Source organism: Protomyctophum parallelum, assembly GCF_964188405.1.
Source record: "Protomyctophum parallelum genome assembly, chromosome: 2".
NCBI classification, from domain to species: domain Eukaryota; kingdom Metazoa; phylum Chordata; class Actinopteri; order Myctophiformes; family Myctophidae; genus Protomyctophum; species Protomyctophum parallelum.
In genome coordinates this window covers 54,357,173-54,374,403 of record NC_139699.1, presented here as the reverse complement: position 1 = coordinate 54,374,403, position 17,231 = coordinate 54,357,173, and the positions used below count along the sequence as shown (strand labels likewise).

General features: G+C 44.9%; 1 protein-coding gene across 1 annotated transcript in view; it reads left to right on the top strand.

Moving 5' to 3' along the window:
• Window positions 1-17,231, top strand: part of atosa (atos homolog A) — a 59,604-nt gene that overhangs the window by 25,617 nt on the left and 16,756 nt on the right. Inside the window, exons 3-7 of the mRNA XM_083760113.1 lie at window positions 9,481-9,665; window positions 11,721-11,917; window positions 13,494-13,619; window positions 15,662-15,880; window positions 16,350-16,608. Coding sequence (XP_083616239.1) covers window positions 9,481-9,665; window positions 11,721-11,917; window positions 13,494-13,619; window positions 15,662-15,880; window positions 16,350-16,608 — 986 coding nt within the window. The remainder of the gene's footprint in view (window positions 1-9,480; window positions 9,666-11,720; window positions 11,918-13,493; window positions 13,620-15,661; window positions 15,881-16,349; window positions 16,609-17,231) is intronic.

The following is a 17,231-nucleotide window of genomic DNA, read 5'->3' as shown; positions in this document are numbered from 1 at the left end:
AGACGATGCAGCAATGGGCAAGAAAGAAAGCTCACACACAGCCCACACACACACTAGTAGAGGCAGACATTTGCACTGACAAAGGCTCGAATTCATTTGAATCATATTATAGAGATACACTTCATCATCATACAAAATGAAAAACATATTCTTAACACAGCGAGACAGACATAAGCAGTATGGAGATGAGCTGCTGGTACTCTACTCTAGCTTATCAGAGAGAGGAGAGCGGGAGGGGGGGGGGGGGGGGGGGGGGGGGGGGGGTGGGTGATGGAAGGAGGGGGACTTGTTCATTACATACTCCATTATAACACGACAAATCATATTAAAGTTCACCGCCAGCCAGCCACGGCTCAGATGGCAGATGACTTTGATGTGACGACCTCTCGCCCATCATGCGACACGGTGCTCATGTCAGCAATGTGTTCCAGACCAGTGGTTCTAAGAGTGGGGACCTTGAAGGTGTCCCCCCCCCCCCCCCTCTCCCAGCAAAATTTGTTAACCCATTCTGACCTGAGATCAGATTTATACGAGGTTTCCACTGGACACACACTGGTCTGATTAACCCATTCTGACCTGAGATCAGATTCTAAAAATGTCAGTCGTTCTTCGATTTTTTTTCAAAAATAGCAGACCTACAAGCTCGTAGCGCGCCACTCGGTGGCGCGCTATGAGCTTGTAGATCTGCTATTTTTCAATAGCTAAAGCATAGCATAGTGCTAACGGGTTCCCGATCAGAATGGGTTAATAATATATCTTCTATCAGTTTAATCACTTATTTAACCACCCGCTTCGAATGTTATCAACCTACTATAATAACCACCGGTATATGTTCTTAATCAAGACCATTCAATGCAGCCAGTTTCCTCCACATACATTTCCTACATTACTGCCTATACCGCAAGTAGGTGACTCGGAAATGCGGAAGTGAAATTACTGCCGCCCCCAAGCAAAACCATTAGTGAAACTGACTTACATGGTCGCTTAAGAAGTTAAGACTGAGGTTAGGGGGTTACATTTTGCCTTTATGGTTTAGTAATAATGGGACAATGGCTGGCAACAATGTCAGTGTGTTGGAAATGTCCATCCCGGCTGCATTGAATGGTGTCGATGACGGTTGATTGATGATGGACATTAAATACAGACGTTGCGTCCAAAAAACCTCTTTTTAAATGGGGTTCCCTGGCACCAGATATTGTCAGATGGGTTTCTGCGACGGACACATTTATTTGGGGGTCTATATGGCATGAAAGTGTTTGAGAACCACTGGTTCAAGAACTCTGTCTTTTGTATATACTTTGTGTTTGTGTGTGTGTGTGTGTTTGTGTGTGTGTGTGTGTGTGTGTGTGTGTGTGTGTGTGTGTGTGTGTGTGTGTGTGTGCGTGCGTGCGTGTGCGTGTGTAGGCTCCATAGGAATGCTCTATTCAGTCCCCGACGCCCTAAAGGAATGACAGATCTGCTCTATGCAAACGGCGGCATGGGCCCCTCGGTTCCAACCTCGCTGCCTCACTGCTCCTTTGTTCTGCGCTGCGTGTGTGTGTGTGTGTGTGTGTGCGTGCGTGCGTGCGTGTGTAAGATGGTGTGACGTGATTTGTGAGTGCCTGCACTCGCTTTTCCTCGAAAACGGCAACATGACACTCGCGCCCGCCATGTGCAATGAGGTTATTGTGCCTCCTTTCCTTGGAGCCCGTTATCCGCTTTGTCCCCTCCCTCCCTCCATCCCTCCCTCCATCCCTCCATCCATCCATCCATCCATCCACCCCCCAAGCTCCAGTCTTGTCTCCTCTGCTGTGCTAACAGAGCTTTACCTTTAGCCCACATATCTCTCAGATATGCGGTATACACAGACTATAGTGCTGCCACTGCTATAGCTCCACTAGCACACGTCGCAGATCCCACACGGGGAAGGTCCGACATGCAGCGGAAATCACCCGATAATGCGTCGGTCCGTGCTTTGCGTTTAGGGTTAGGTTATAGGGTTTTGGGTATAGGGTGTCGGTCTAATGACAGGTCGGACTGATAGTTGTGTCAGAAACTATAAAGCCTGTGTACCCCCATGGAGGCGCTTCCAGATGGCCCCTTAACGAATGTGTAAATCTTGAGAGTCAAGGTGGGGGGGGCGGGGGGGGGGGTCCTTTGAAACGACAAAGTTTGAAAACCACCGATGTATTTATCTCTCTGTCTGACTTTATCCTTCCTGCCTTGTCTTTCTGTGTCCGCTGCGCTGTCTATCATCAATTGAGAGATGGACACACAGAGGGTGAAGCTGTAAGACGTCTCTCTCTCTCTCTCTCTCTCTCTCTCTCTCTCTCCTGGTTGCTGCTGCCTCCTGCCCTCCATATACACTCCCTCGCACGCTCGCCCTACAGCTGGCTCCCCCCCCCCCCCCTCCCTCTCTTCATGTTATGTGTTGGAAGGCTCCTCGCTTGCACGTGCAGAGGCAGCTGCTCACAGCGCTGTGGGAGGAGCTTCCCTGCCTGCATGGGAGGAATAGGATTGACTGACACTCACTCACTGACTGACTGACTGACACACTGTCATGCTTATAATCGCACGAACACACAGACACACACACACATACACAAAGACACACAAAGATGCGCATACACACCAGTATGCCTGCTGTCGCACACCTCTGCAGAGACAGCTGAGAAGGGCTTAGTGTGTGTGTGTGTGTGTGTGTGTGTGTGTGTGTGTGTGTGTGTGTGTGTGTGTGTGTGTGTGTGTGTGTGTGTGTGTGTGTGTGTGTGTGTGTGTGTGTGTGTGTGTGTGTGTGTGTGTGTGTGTGTGTGTGTGTGTGTGTGTGTGTGTGTGTGTGTGTGCGCGCGCGTGCCTGTTCAATCAAGGACCACATCTGGACAAATGTTGAAAACTAGCACTCGTGCCATATATACACTCTCAAGCGATGCATCTGGTTCGTCCAATCATGTGATCAGATTGTGACGTCCACGTCGGACAAATAAAACATAACATGACGTCCTCACGAAAGACGTGAATGTTGTCGGGCCGGTTATAGAACACGCTGTTCAGAGGTCGAACAGGGCGCGCCGCCGTTGTCCTCGCAAGTATAGCAGTGTGACGGCGTGTGCGTGACCAGTGGCGGAGCGTAGCTAAGTGCATTTACTCAACTAACTGTACTTATGTAACATTTTGAGGCGCTTTTAACTTTACTGGAGTATTTCCCATTTCCAATACTTCCAGTACTTCCACTCCACTATACATCTCGCAAATATTGTACTTGTACTCAACGTACAGTCATTTGAAAGCTTTAGTTAGTACAGTTACTTTGTAGATTTTGATTGTTATTACAAAACATACATTCTTCAGCCCCCCCATGTACATTTCGGCCATTTGAAAATAGCCGATCTACAAGCTCACATTGTGAGATCGGGAAGTTTTCAAATTGCGTTTACACATTTCAAATGAGATATTCTGCATGATGACTTTTAATACTTTTAGTACGTTTTTTTTACTTTCCAATACTTTTGTACTTTTCCCCAAGTACATTTTCAATTCCGGACTTTTTACTTGTAATAATGGAGTAGTTCTACATTGCAGTATTAATATTTTTACTTAAACCATTCTGGGCGGGAACCCATTTTGGTGTTAGCATCACGTTATGCTTTTAGCTATTTAAAAATAGCAGACCTACAAGCTTGTAGGTCTGCTATTTTTTTTTTTTATCGAAGAGCGACTGACGTAGAAGACATTTTTAGAATCTGATCTCGGGTCAGAATGAAAGCTGTCAGGATTTAGAAGACATTTTCAGAATCTGATCTCCGTTCAGAATGGGTTAAACAGTTGAGTACTCTTTCCACCCCTGTGCGTGACAGACAGACAGAGAGAGAGAGAGAGCTGCAGTGCATCAGCTGACCTCCTGTGGGATTCAGTAAAGTTTGGTGTGGAGGAGGAGGAGTGTATACCGGGGGGGTTGGAGTGGAGGAAGATGGTGCTACAGGCCTTTTTTCTCCACCCGCTCCTCCGCTAAAAATACTCTGCTGATCTCAACATATAGACGCGAACATACATTCATCATCAGTGCACTTTTTGTTCTTGTTTCTTGTGCAAATCGCCATGAACTTAAAACAAAAATAAGCTTACTAAAGTGTTCTACTAAAGTTAAACAATCTGCACTGTTTGTTTATCCGTTTGTCACAGTGAAAGGGCGCGCGTGTAAGCACATTGGCCCTAAAAAAAAAAAGAAAGCCTTTCAAAGTTTGCCACACAGTAAAAATCTGCATTGTTGTTCATTTATGCTTTTATAACTCGGAGTGTACAAAATTTGTACACTCCGAGTTATAAAAGCATAAATGAACAACATCAGGCCTGAATGGGTTAACTCTGGGAGTACATTTAATGTACTCCCAGAGTTAACCCATTCAGGCCTGACGGCGAAATAAATAACGTCTTCTGGAAGATTATAATGATATTCAAAGTTTAAAAAAATAGCAGACCTACAAGCTTGTAGCGCTATGAGCTTGTAGATCTGCTATTTTTCCAATAGCTTAAGTATAACATAAAGCTTAGTTAAAACACCCAAAGGGGTTCCCGTCCAGAATGGGTTTTAAATTAATGCAGGAGATTTCACCCAGTACTTTGTAATTCTGTAATGTTTATAATACACATGGGGGGGGGGGGTCTTTTTACTTTCAGTCCCCACTCACCTGTCAGGCCTGTTTCTGCCCCTGCAGGGCAGGTGAAGTACTGCCCTGGCTTTCATTTTTCTTGTGAAAACGAAAAAGCCTGCGGTCTCCGAGGCTATACATAAACGTGGGTAGCGGTAGCGGCACTGGTTCTCAACGTCCGGTCCGGGGACCACCAGGGGGTCCAAATGGAGCCCTGTATGGGTCTGTCTTTGTCCGTTTGCTTCCATTTTGTACATTCTTCTTCAGAGTTGAATTAACACTTGAGGATTTTGACTGTATATAGATTCGGGTCCCTGAGATACAAAGTGGGGTCCATGTGACTTAATGCAAATCGCCTCTGTCGGGTGGAAAGACCTCAGTCTATAGCTGTGTAGACAAGTTTAAAAACAAGACCCAGTCTGTCCTGCCAAGGGGCATATAGTAGGAGGCCTTATACCTTGCGCGCCCCGCCCGCCTGCACACTCCACCCGACCTGTATATATCCATCTACTGAAATCAGCTGGTATAGAAGACTGTTATTTCGGTCCCGCACGTGTGTGTATTTGAGGTGTGTGTGTGTGTGTGTGTGAGAGAGAGAGAGAGGGGGGGGGGGGGGGGAAAGAGAGGCGCGGTACGTGTGAGCTCAGCTGACGTGGACCGTCTAAATATATCTACTTCTCCTCCTCTCTGAAAGTGGAGAAATCGGATAAATCGGTTCATTCCTGCACCTCTGTAAAACGGCTGTTCCCAAACTTTTCCATGTCTCTAGCAGTGATTTTCAACACTGATTAATAATTTCAAGTACCCCCAGTTTGACATGCAGTAGTCTACGGACCCCCACTTGATGGCATTTCTATCTCTGAGACCCCAATTTATATTGTAAAACCAATATTAATTTAACTCTGAGAGTGTACAAATGGAACCAAATGGACCTAACGGGTCCATTTGGTTCCATTTTGTACACTCTCAGAGTTACAGAACCATAAGGGTCCATTTGGTTCCAAACTTATCATTTAGTTACCCCCTGTAACTCCCTCAAGGACCCCTGGGGGGTCCCCGGACCCCACTTTGAGAACCACTGCTGTGTAAAGTCACAACATGTATAGGTTTCAAACCCCAAACTACACACACACACTCGGCCACTTCGGCATCCTGTTGCTTTGTGACGCTGCAGCTGCACCGCCGTCTTAATTTGGAGTAAATAATATGTCACGTCCACACGGTTAACCACAGATTGCCACGAGTCAGTCAAGAGAGACGCTCACAAATGTACACGTTTAACAAACAAATCCCTGTGTAGCACACACAGTATACTGACTGACTGCAACTTTTCAGCCAACCCCTCTTTTTTTTCCTTTTTTAACAAAACAGTTGACTGATCCTTGTAGCCAACATCTTGTTGCCAGGTATCAGACCTTGTTGTCCCTATACGTGACACTTCTTTTGTTATGCATTGCTACAGTAGGAGTGGTGTGTATCTCCCCCATGCCACCACACACACACACACACGCGCACGGCAGAAAGAAAAAAAACCTTGCCTGTGTCATCACTCTCAGCTGTTAATGTGTTACCCAGGTCATTACGTTAAATCTACAGCCGGCCTGGTCAGGGCCATCACTGGAGCCAGCAGCCAAAAAACTGCTGAGGCGCTGTTAACGGGTGACTCATTTCTGTCGGATCAGCGGCTTTGTTGAGGCTATCTGACCGTCTCTGGCCTTGTGTGTGTGTGTGTGTGTGTGGGTGTGTGTGGGTGTGTGTCTATACTTTTGAGGGCCAAATGTCTGCCACACGTCGTATTGTAGACTATGTGAATGCTAGGACAAATTTCCTGGACGAAAATGTTAAAAGAGTATCCGAAAAGCTGCCGGTATCTATAAGTCTATGCCGTTCCGATACCACGCCGAACCATTTGTTCTCACGTGAAGATATTTCATTTTCGGTCATATTCTCAATGCTTCAGTTGATGTTGTATGACTGTATTACCACCAGGACACCATTGAGACACCCGCGGTGATGAATCTTTTACAGATTCTTTCACCATCTGTCCACATCTTTCTTTGTCTCTGTGCCTCAGTCCCTCACTGCAGCGGAACAAGTATACTCTGATGATTTACTCAAAGTAACAGAAGCAATAACACAATGTATATTATTATTTACATTTACGTTTCCGGCTAGGTTCCTTGCGAGAGACTAAAATCGCCTTCCGTAACGAGACAGGACATCTGGCCTCTTGGAGATTTTGGCATCTCGGTTAAGTTCTCACCAGACAACACCGCGGGTCCCAACCCAGACAAACCAGCTCTAGTTTGAGCACAATCTTTTTTTTCTGAAGTGAAATACACCCAAACTTTAGAATCCTTTTGCTTTCAGCGTGGTTGACTGGTTCGACAGCTCAAACTGTCACCCCCATATGATGGTGTGGGAATGTTCCGGACTGTCTTGACAGACAGGAGTAATGGAACACAGAGAGAGAGCAGGCTATAATAAGCGCTTGAAGAGAACAGACAATTTGACAAATGATACCCAACCCCGTGGCTTTGTCTCTGTGCCAGCAGGAGGGAAGAAGAAGGCATGCTGTGTTTTTTAGCACTTAATCAAGTACTGTGCTTAACTACAAATGTACTTTACTTTGACTATGTCCACTTCTTTCTACTATTGTATGTTTTGTATATTTGAAAATAACAGAACTACAATTTTTTCTAAATATTTTGACAAATATTGTTTTAGTTTAGTTTAAGTTTTTTGGGGGGGGCGATACTTTTCCTTTTGGTGCTGTACATACATATATTTTGTTGGCAACACATTAGGTTTGTTTGTACAATTTTAACTCAAATAAAATACAGGACTTTTACCTGTACAGACTGTAGTATTTCTACATTGCGTGAGTACTTGTTCTAGTACTGAGCTTCAGAGAAACATCCAGACACACTGTATTCATGAGGGAGCTGCCCTTCGACTTCAGACTTTTCTGCAGCTGTGCCATTGTGATAAGAAGAGAGGTGTTTCTCAAAGGCATTCAAGATGCCCTGTGGAAAGAAAACATTGCTGTCGGGCAGAAACCTCTTATCTCAATATTCTAACTTTTTTTTCCTCCCGTAAATTAATGCCCTACATATTATGATAATTTATGATCCTACTTAAATACACGTTTGAGCTTGTTGATCAGCTATTCTTTTTCACCTACAGAGACAATATATTATAACCCATACAAAAACTTGGGGCAGAAGTTTTGTGCAGCCTTAACATTTGAAGAGACAAGGAGAAAAGCCTTGTTAGTGTTGCTTGCTATGATTGATTGATTAATTGAAATATATATTTGCAGAATTACAGTACATTTCAAGCACAAACTCAATACAAAGACTTAACTGTGAGTGGACGACCCAATTAACACTTGTTTACAACAGGGTCCATGTTCAATGCATCAAAACATTTAGAGACGTACAAATAGACACTTCTATATAGTTAAAGAACAGAACAGGAATTCATCATAAAGGAAGCAAAAAGGGAAAAGAAACATATACAGTGAGGGGAAAAAGGGGGGGCTAGTATCGCGTAGCCAGACAACAGAGTCTGGAACTACACCTCCCGAAATCCGAGTCGGTTTGTCATTTCCATTCACAAAAATATATTAAAAAAAAATATCTTTAGAGCTTATTTTTGCTTAGATCATGATTTCGATTTATATTAGGATGAATCTGCGCGATTGTAACGGCTAAACGGAAGTGGGGAGGAGTCTTCACTTCCGCGTCATCCCGTACTCATGATCCTATAGCTTCCGCTTGCTCCAGACTGTATGATGGAAGCATTTGAAAATTGCGAGAGGCAATAGTCTGGCCAACCTCGAGACTAGTGCAGTGTTGCTGCAATGTGACAGATTGAATTCATGCGAGGTATCGGGTGCTTGTCCTTCTTCATGCCTATTGGCATCTCTCTTCGTACACCGCCTGCTTGCGGACAGCCACGGGCGCAAAAACATCAGAGTTTATTTGTCAAATATTGTGCCTGGATGGAAAAATCCCCACTTCAGATTAGGACTGTCAAAAGTATTACGTAATTGTAATTATTTTGAGATGATCACAATATCTTTTTTTGGCTCAGTCATCATAATCGTCATTCCATTAAAGAACATATAGTGGAATTAGCAGATATACATGCTGAGTGTGGACGCTGCTGGCGTGATCTTCCCATTGTCACGTGGCTCTTTACTACGGTACCGATGGGAATGTGTGATTGATTGATTGATTGATTGGGAATGTCATTAACAGTTTGTAGAATGGATAGTACAGTTCAAGGAAAAGTACAGTACAGGTCAATACAAAATGTGCTCCGTGGACAAAACCAGAAAATGCACTACTTGTTTACATAATGGTCCTCCATTTTCAATTCCTCAGAACATTTCAAAGACATACAAAATAAATCATCATATACACAGTTAGAAAAAGGAAAATGTTCGAATCACAGCCGCCCGCAAGTGCTCTTTGAGAGCGCTTTTGAAGGAGTCTAGGGATTCACATTTCTTAACCCATTCTGAACGGGCACCCATTTTGGTGTTGGCATCATATTATGCTTTAGCTATTGAAAAATAGCAGATCTACAAGCTCATAGCGCGCCACCGAGTGGCGCGCTACGAGCTTGTAGGTCTGCTATTTTTGAAAAATCGAAGAACAACTGACATTTTTTAAATCTGATCTCAGGTCAGAATGGGTTAATAATGAAACTGTCAGGATGTAATAGACATTTTTTTAAATCTGATCTCAGGTCAGAATGGGTTAACGGCTGTTTCTTTGATGCGCTATACCTGGACTCTCCTCCTGACTCCTCTCTCTCTCTCTTCCTCTGTGTGTGTCTCGTCCAGATGCGTCGGAGGAGTTCTTCGAGTACGACGCCGAGGAGTTCCTGGTGTTCCTGACCCTGCTCATCACCGAGGGCCGGACCCCGGAGTGCTCGGTGAAGGGCCGCGCCGAGGGCCTCCACTGCCCGCCCGCCCAGTCGGCCATGCCGCCGCTTCACAAGCACGAGTGCAGCGACAAATTACCCCAGGTAACACACTGAGATGTAAACAGGTTTTCAATGTAATGAGTCCCGGGATGCAGGGGGGTGGTCTTTTAGACGAGTCCCAGGGACATTTTATGAGTCCCACTTCAACGACGCGAGGAGTCATATTTTGTCTTTTTTTTTTTTTTTTTACAAATTGCAGCATTTAACCCATTCTGACCCGAGATCAGATTCATACGAGGTTTCCACTGGACACACACTGGTCTGATGAACCCATTCTGACCTGAGATCAGATTCTAAAAATGTCAGTCGTTCTTCGATTTTTCAAAAATAGCAGACCTACAAGCTCGTAGCGCGCCACTCGGTGGCGCGCTATGAGCTTGTAGATCTGCTATTTTTCAATAGCTAAAGCATAACATGATGCTAACACCAAAATGGGTTCCCGTTCAGAATGGGTTAACTCCAATTTAATTTGATATGGTTATGTGGTTATATTCATGTAGAAAACAGAAGAAGAAATGATTATTGTAACTAAAGCTGGCAAAATAAACTAGAATAAAAAACAGTACAGTAGTGCATCCCGTGGATGCAGAGGTCGTTGTTTTATTGCGTCCCTGAACTATAAACTGCGTTTTACTGCGTTCTATTTTAATCTCTGGTAACATACTGTACATACACACACACACACACACACACACACACACACACACGCATGGCCACACGTGCACACACACATACACACACTAGGGTATTCACTTCTAGTCATTTTTACTAGTAAACTAGTCGACTAGTTGCTTAATGCCCTAACACACACACACACACGTACACACTTTTCACCTGCTCCCGATTTGGTCTTTGGACGTTGCCGTCAGTAATGGTATAATAGGGGATTCACACTGAGACGGACTGAATCCGTTTCATTGGAACCGTTTCCGAATACGGTTGCCTGGTCCCCGATGGCCATGATTCACATTGCCCGAGATTCAACAGCGCACCCGGGTACACTTGCATAACACACTTTAATCCTCCAGACGGCGGTTTGTTTGATGGCTGGCGCGCACGGACACTGACCATCAACTCTGCGACATTGTCTCAAATTAATCCAGACACACTGCATTGCATTGCCTCTTTGGCTTTTTGCCGTTATACTACTTCACTGTCAGCCTGCCTGCTATTCACTGTGTCAGTCAGTTCTGTGCTCCAGTGTATTAGTTTGCTATGGATTCTACTTCAGCATTATTATTATTTTGTTTTACTTTGGAAACTGTGCCAAGCAAAGCCCAAGAGCCGCCCACGTGTAGTCCGCAGAATAAGATCAGCGCGTACTGCGGTGCTGCGCGTATACGCAGATTCAACAGGAGACGGGCGGCGTTGAAAAATGCGCGGGTGTTACGCGTCGTGCAGCGGCTGTGTTTTTTTTTGTTGAGGCTTCTCAGGCTTGGCTCATCGACTAGAGATTATGTCACGTTCTTTAAAAAAAAAACAGTCCACTTCCTTCTTTAGGTACGCATTCATTCACATTGGAACGATCCGTATCTGAATACACTTCAACGGTCCAGAGACCCGCCCCCCATGCGGTCCCGGGGACGGTTGGGCGATCCGCTCCCGGGAACGGTACGCATCATTCACACTACCACAACATCTGCCAAGTGGTCCCGAGTGCGCACCCGGGACCATAGTGTGAATCCCCTATAACATTCAGAGCTTTATTTGAGTGTGAGAATTTGTATCAGTCTGAATCCTATGGTGGTTCTATTTGTCTTTCTTATGAGGTGTTTTATTTATTTGGGTCTCTTCTGGTGGAGACTGTATATACCAAGCCACTGGTTTTAAACCCATTTATTTTAGGCCTGACGTCGAAACAAAAGAAAGAATATTATATTCAAAGATTTGTGCCGCATTTTTTACGATTAAAAAAATAAATAGCAGACCTACAAGCTCGTAGCGCGCCACTCGGTGGCGCGCTATGAGCTTGTAGATATGCTATTTTTCAATAGCTAAAGTATAGCATAATGCTTAGTTAAAACACCAAAATGGGTTAACACACGTTACTCATAACTAATTCTCCTGTTGTGTGTGTGTGTGTGTGTGTGTGTCCAGTGTCGGCAGGCCAGGCGGACGCGCTCCGAGGTCATGTTGCTGTGGAGGAACAGCATCCCCATCATGATCGAGGTGATGCTCCTGCCCGACTGCTGCTACGGGGACGAGTGTCCGCCCAGCGACCCCGTCTCTGACCCCGTCTTCAAGCAGGACGCCCTGCTGCTGGAGAGATGGACCCTAACGCCTGTACCCAGACAGTAAGAGATATATACACCCAGTCAGTCACAGACATGCAACGCCATTGTGTTCCCATGGGCTTAGTTATATGCGCACAGAATCACTCTTCCTACTTCCGGGGCCACTTCCCTATACTTCCTTCACAGGTGTTACCGATTATGCTAATTAAGGCTGACTCTGACTCTGTTTGACCAAAATGGAACAGAGCCTTCGTTAGTGTCATTGGTAACACCTGGTGGATGGCAATTTGTGCAGCGTCGGCAAAGAGTTAGCGGTTTTCTGGCCGACGCTGCAAGTTGCCGGGTGGGTGGAGCTTCATTTCCATCCACCAGCTGTCTAAAAACCCGGAAGAGAGGCCTGCCGCTCGCTGCTTTTGGCATCTTCGTTACTCCACTGCCTGGAAGCACCCAGTTCTTTCCAAAATGGCGTGTGTGCACAGAGCCCATTAACGATTTAATTGAGCAGACGCTCTCATCCAATGCTACTTACTTGTGTGAGAATGGAATAGCAGAGTAAGCATGAACTCCAGTCAATAAACAATGCAAATATAAGTAGAGTGCAAAGAAAACAGTGTAGTACCTCAAAGAATCTAGGATACCAAGTAAATAATGAACCTCGCATCTGCTGTCTAAATTACATTCTTAATATTTGTGGTCAAGAAACAACCAATATAAGTAACAAAAACATGAGAAAACATAACCAAGACATATCTGCATAGTAAACTTGCATCTGTCGAAACGAAGGTGACAGGAAGGGATTACAAGGAGACACAAGTGCTAGTGATTGAGTTGGAGTCTCAAGACATGTTTCTTGATACTTTTCGCAGCTGTCATTGTCACATACTCACTCAAATCTCCACCCAAAATGGAATTTAACCACTTACAGTATATACCTATCTTCTTACCTATTTTATACTTTGCCATACGTGAAAATAGCTCATCTTGTTTTGAGCTTGTAGGTGGGCTGTCTTTGCTATTTTAGAAAAGTTTGCAAACTCCCCAGGGTGAAAGTGGTTAATCTAATTTACTCTAAAGCCATCTTAGAATGATCTGATATACTCTGAATCGAGGCTGCGTCAATACTCAACAATAACCCCATAATGTGGGAACATTAAAGTGCACACCGGCACTTTACTCAGTCGTCCCAGGACAATTCATTAATGCGCACACCAACACCAGCTTGCACAGATGCACTTTAGCCCTCCACTCAAAAAAACACAATGAATAAAACTTGGCTAATTAGTGCGACAAATCGCTACGTCGGCCACCAATTCCCTGTTGCATGCGCTATGGGGAGGACAAGATGACACACACACACACACACACACACACACACACAACCCACTAGCACACTTAAAACCTCCCAGGATCCCGTCCTAGAAGTGTTATTCGCTAGATCAGCCGGCATGTTTCCCATCTGTTGTGTTGTGTTCCGTTCCATTCCGCTTCTGTTGTGTTGTGTTCTGACTGTGTCTTGCGGTGGTGTGTTGTGTTGTGTTGTGTTGTGTTGTTCTGACTGTGTCTTGCGGTGGTGTGTTGTGTTGTTCTACTTCTGACTGTGTCTTGCGGTGGTCTGTTGTGTTGTGTCGTGTGTTAGGAGTGGTGACCGCTTCATCGAGGAGAAGACCCTGCTGCTCGCCGTCAGATCCTACGTGTTCTTCTCGCAGCTCAGTGCGTGGCTCAGCGCCTCGCACGGCATCGTGCCCAGGAACATCCTCTACAGGTATTCCACGCACGCACACACACATGCTCTCTCTCTCTCTCTCTCTCTCTCTCTCTCTCTCTCTCTCTCTCTCTCTTTTTTGGGTGTATAATATACCCTTTTTTATTATTACTCTTGTTTTAACGTTTGATTGATATCTTTTTTGGCGTTTTACCGGCTGACCTTTTGTGCGCAAAACCCACAAAAAGTCAAAACATCAATCAGTGGAACATTTTGGGTTCAGGTCTGGAAGTAAAAATGTGAATCACAGGAAGTAGCAACTGAATCGCCGGAGGCCTCAAAACCCCCAGAGTTCATGAATGTCAACAAAGTTTTTCGAGGCCTGTTCATTTATCATAGACGATGCCTGTTCCTCTTTGTCCCAAAACACTGTCTACTGCAGGGGTTCTCAAAGTGGGCCCCCAGGGGTCCTTGAGCGAGTTCCAGGGGGTCCCCAGCTAAATGATAGTTAGGAACCAAATGGGCCCTTGTGGATCTGTAACTCTGAGAGTGTACAAATGGAACAGAATTGACCTGTTATTGGCCGCCTATTGGGGAACCCTGGTGTACTCCGTCGCACAATGGTGTCGCTTACCAAAAATAGCCAATCTACAAGCTCACAACGCGTCGTCGTGAATGAGAGTTTTTGTGAGCTTGTGTAGATAAGACTATTTGGGGCTTGAGCCCTGTTCCACTGTCTTCCAATTAAATTCAGAGGGCTTTATTGGCATGAGAAAACATAGTTTAACATTGCCAAAGCAAAAAAGTGGAACAAAATGTATGCACAATTGAAAGAATCTCCAATAAATCCAATTTCTATGTGCCGAGATCACTCGAGGCAGCTAGTGCAGGAATACACACAATGATTAGTCATTTTTAGGGTGGTTATGTTCCATTTGATATCCTTCTCCTAACACAGCAGCTCACAAATCTTGCTGCTGTGTTTGCCAATTATTGTTGTACTTCGCCCCGGCAGATATAGGTAACAGACACCTGCCGCTCTACAGGTCACCACTCCTAACACACGACACAACACAACAGACCACCGCAACAGACCCCCACCCTCAGCCCCGGCAGCGGCTTCACCACCACCTATCTATCTGACTGTCTGTCCTGTCTGTCCGTTGTTAAATAATCTTCAAAAGATGAAGGACTGACAAAGTCTTATTGAAAAAGATCATGATCGTAAGAGACTGGTGTGCTAGACCCAGTCCTCTCTCCATGCCCTCACAGGAGCCCCCCAACCCCCTCCTCAGTCCATCCTTATAGTTCACTCTTAATAGAGATCCTATACTAAATGGTCATATAAGGATATATTCTAAAGATAAAGGGCGACACACAAATAGTCACACAAGTACACACATTCCCCGACATAGTGATCGTAAAGCATGGAGAAGTCAGGTCAGCTGTTTGATGGACAGCTGCAGTTGCAGTCAGAGTACAATTGATGCTGTGAAAAGTAGCTCTTAAGCATTGACATTCTATTTGGCATTCAAAAATAACCATTTACACCGTCCAGTGTTGTTTTCGTCGACTAAAACTAAGACGAAAAATGTTCGTCGACTACCTTTTTTCACTGACGAAAACTAAACGCAAACTGAATGAAAACTAAGCATGGTGACTAAAACTAAGACTAAATACACTGACAATTTCGTCAACAAATAAAAACTAGACTAAAATGCTAGGAAGGGACTAGTGGACAAGAGATCCAGTATACGTCATTTTACAATTGTAAAAAAATCTACAAGCTCACAACACGTCGCGCTGCGACGCGTTGTGAGCTTGTAGATCGCTATTTTCAGCAAGTGTAAAATCAGTCATTAGGACGGCATCGAGGCCCGCCAAAACTCATTTTAGTCGACTAAATCAACTGTAGATTTAGTCGACTAAAATCGCATGACATTTAGTCGACTAAAACTAGACTAACAGTAAAACATTCCAGGTGACTAAAATGTGACTCAAACTGAATTAAAAACTGTTCTAACTAAGAGACTGTGACTAAAACTAAAGTCAAAATTTGCTGCCAAAAACAACACTGACACCGTCCTCTCTCTCTCTCTCAGGATCAGCGCGGCGGACGAGGACCTGGTGTGGCAGTTCTCCCAGCCCCCCTCGGAGCACCTCTTCCCGGTGCCCAACGTGTCCCAGAGCGTGGCGCTGCGCGTGCGCGTCCAGTCGCTGCCCCGCCAGCCCACCTACCCCACGCTGCACTGCTCCATCCACACGGGCCTGCCGCTGCCGCTCTACAGCAAGACCCCCACCCACGCCCCACCCCCGCCGAGGTTAGGGGAACAGTTGTTGGGGGGGGGGGAGGGGGGGGGGGGGGGATTTTTCATTATGGTTTCGTTTTTAGTTTGTTTCGACCATTTCCCCCCCCCCCCCCCCTTCTAATTCAGTTAGTTTTAGTTCGTTTTTTGGAGTAAGTTTGTTATTTATTTATTTTTTGAGACGAGTTTTAGTTTTAGTTTTAGTTTTAGTTTTAGTGCAGGATTGAAAAGGTCCCCGAGTAAGTATTGTGTAATAAAAACTCAAGAAAAGCATAGCATTTAAAAAAATATATATTTATATTCAGTTACAGATTAAGCTAAAAACTAAGGGCATTTTATCTATCATTTCAGTTAGTTTTCGTAAACACACAATACAGTTTTCCCTATCCAGTTTTTAGCTCAGTTAACGAACATGTTTTTATTTTATTTGAGTTCATTTTTAGTTAACTCTACTAACCGTGTGCCCCGCCTGGCCTCCTCTCAGGAACAACCAGGACCACCACCCCCCCACCAAGGAGAACGTCCTTAACAGCACCAACCTGCCCCTCTACGGCGGCAAGTCCCCCCACCCCCACCACCACCCCATGGCCAGCCTGTCCATCAACACGGCCTCCATCCCCAACCTCCCCATCAGCGGCCTCCCCATCAGCGGCCTCCCTCTCTACGGAAAGAGAAGCCCCCCCTCCACCACCACCGCCACCGACGGCCTCCTCCACCCCTTTCAGAACGGAGAGCTGCCGCAGGTCAGTTGGAGGTTGTGTAGAAGTGAGGGTGCAACTGATTGATTTAACCCATTCTGACCTGAGATCAGATTCTAAACGTGTCTTCTACATCCTGACGGTTTTCTGAAAAAGCTATGTTTCCATGTCAGCCGTTCTTCGATTTTTCAAAAATAGCAGACCTCTATGAGCTTGTAGATCTGCTATTTTTCAATAGCTAAAGCATAACATAGTGCTAACACCAAAAGGGATACCCGCCCAAAATGGGTTAATCCAACTGATTGATTTGATTGTTTATGAAGATGGGGGGGAAAATATCTCTAATCGACAATTGTATAAAATAGTTGGGGCTTAGTTGGCCAGAAACCCGCCACCGATCTGCTACAACTTCTTCTAAATCAGAAGCTAAAAACGTTTCTGTTTGCAGCTGCCTTTTATGGAGATTTTAATTCTTTACTTATTCTTCGGCAGCACTATAATCTTTACGATTTCAGCTTTTACTTCTTCCGTTTTAATTGTATTCAAATGTCCTTTTATATTGTGTTTTTATATTGTGTTATTTTTAGCTCTGCGTTCTGAATAGGTGCTTGTACATCTGCTATTTTTGAACCTTTTTGAAAGACCTAAGTGTGAGAACTACTGATTTA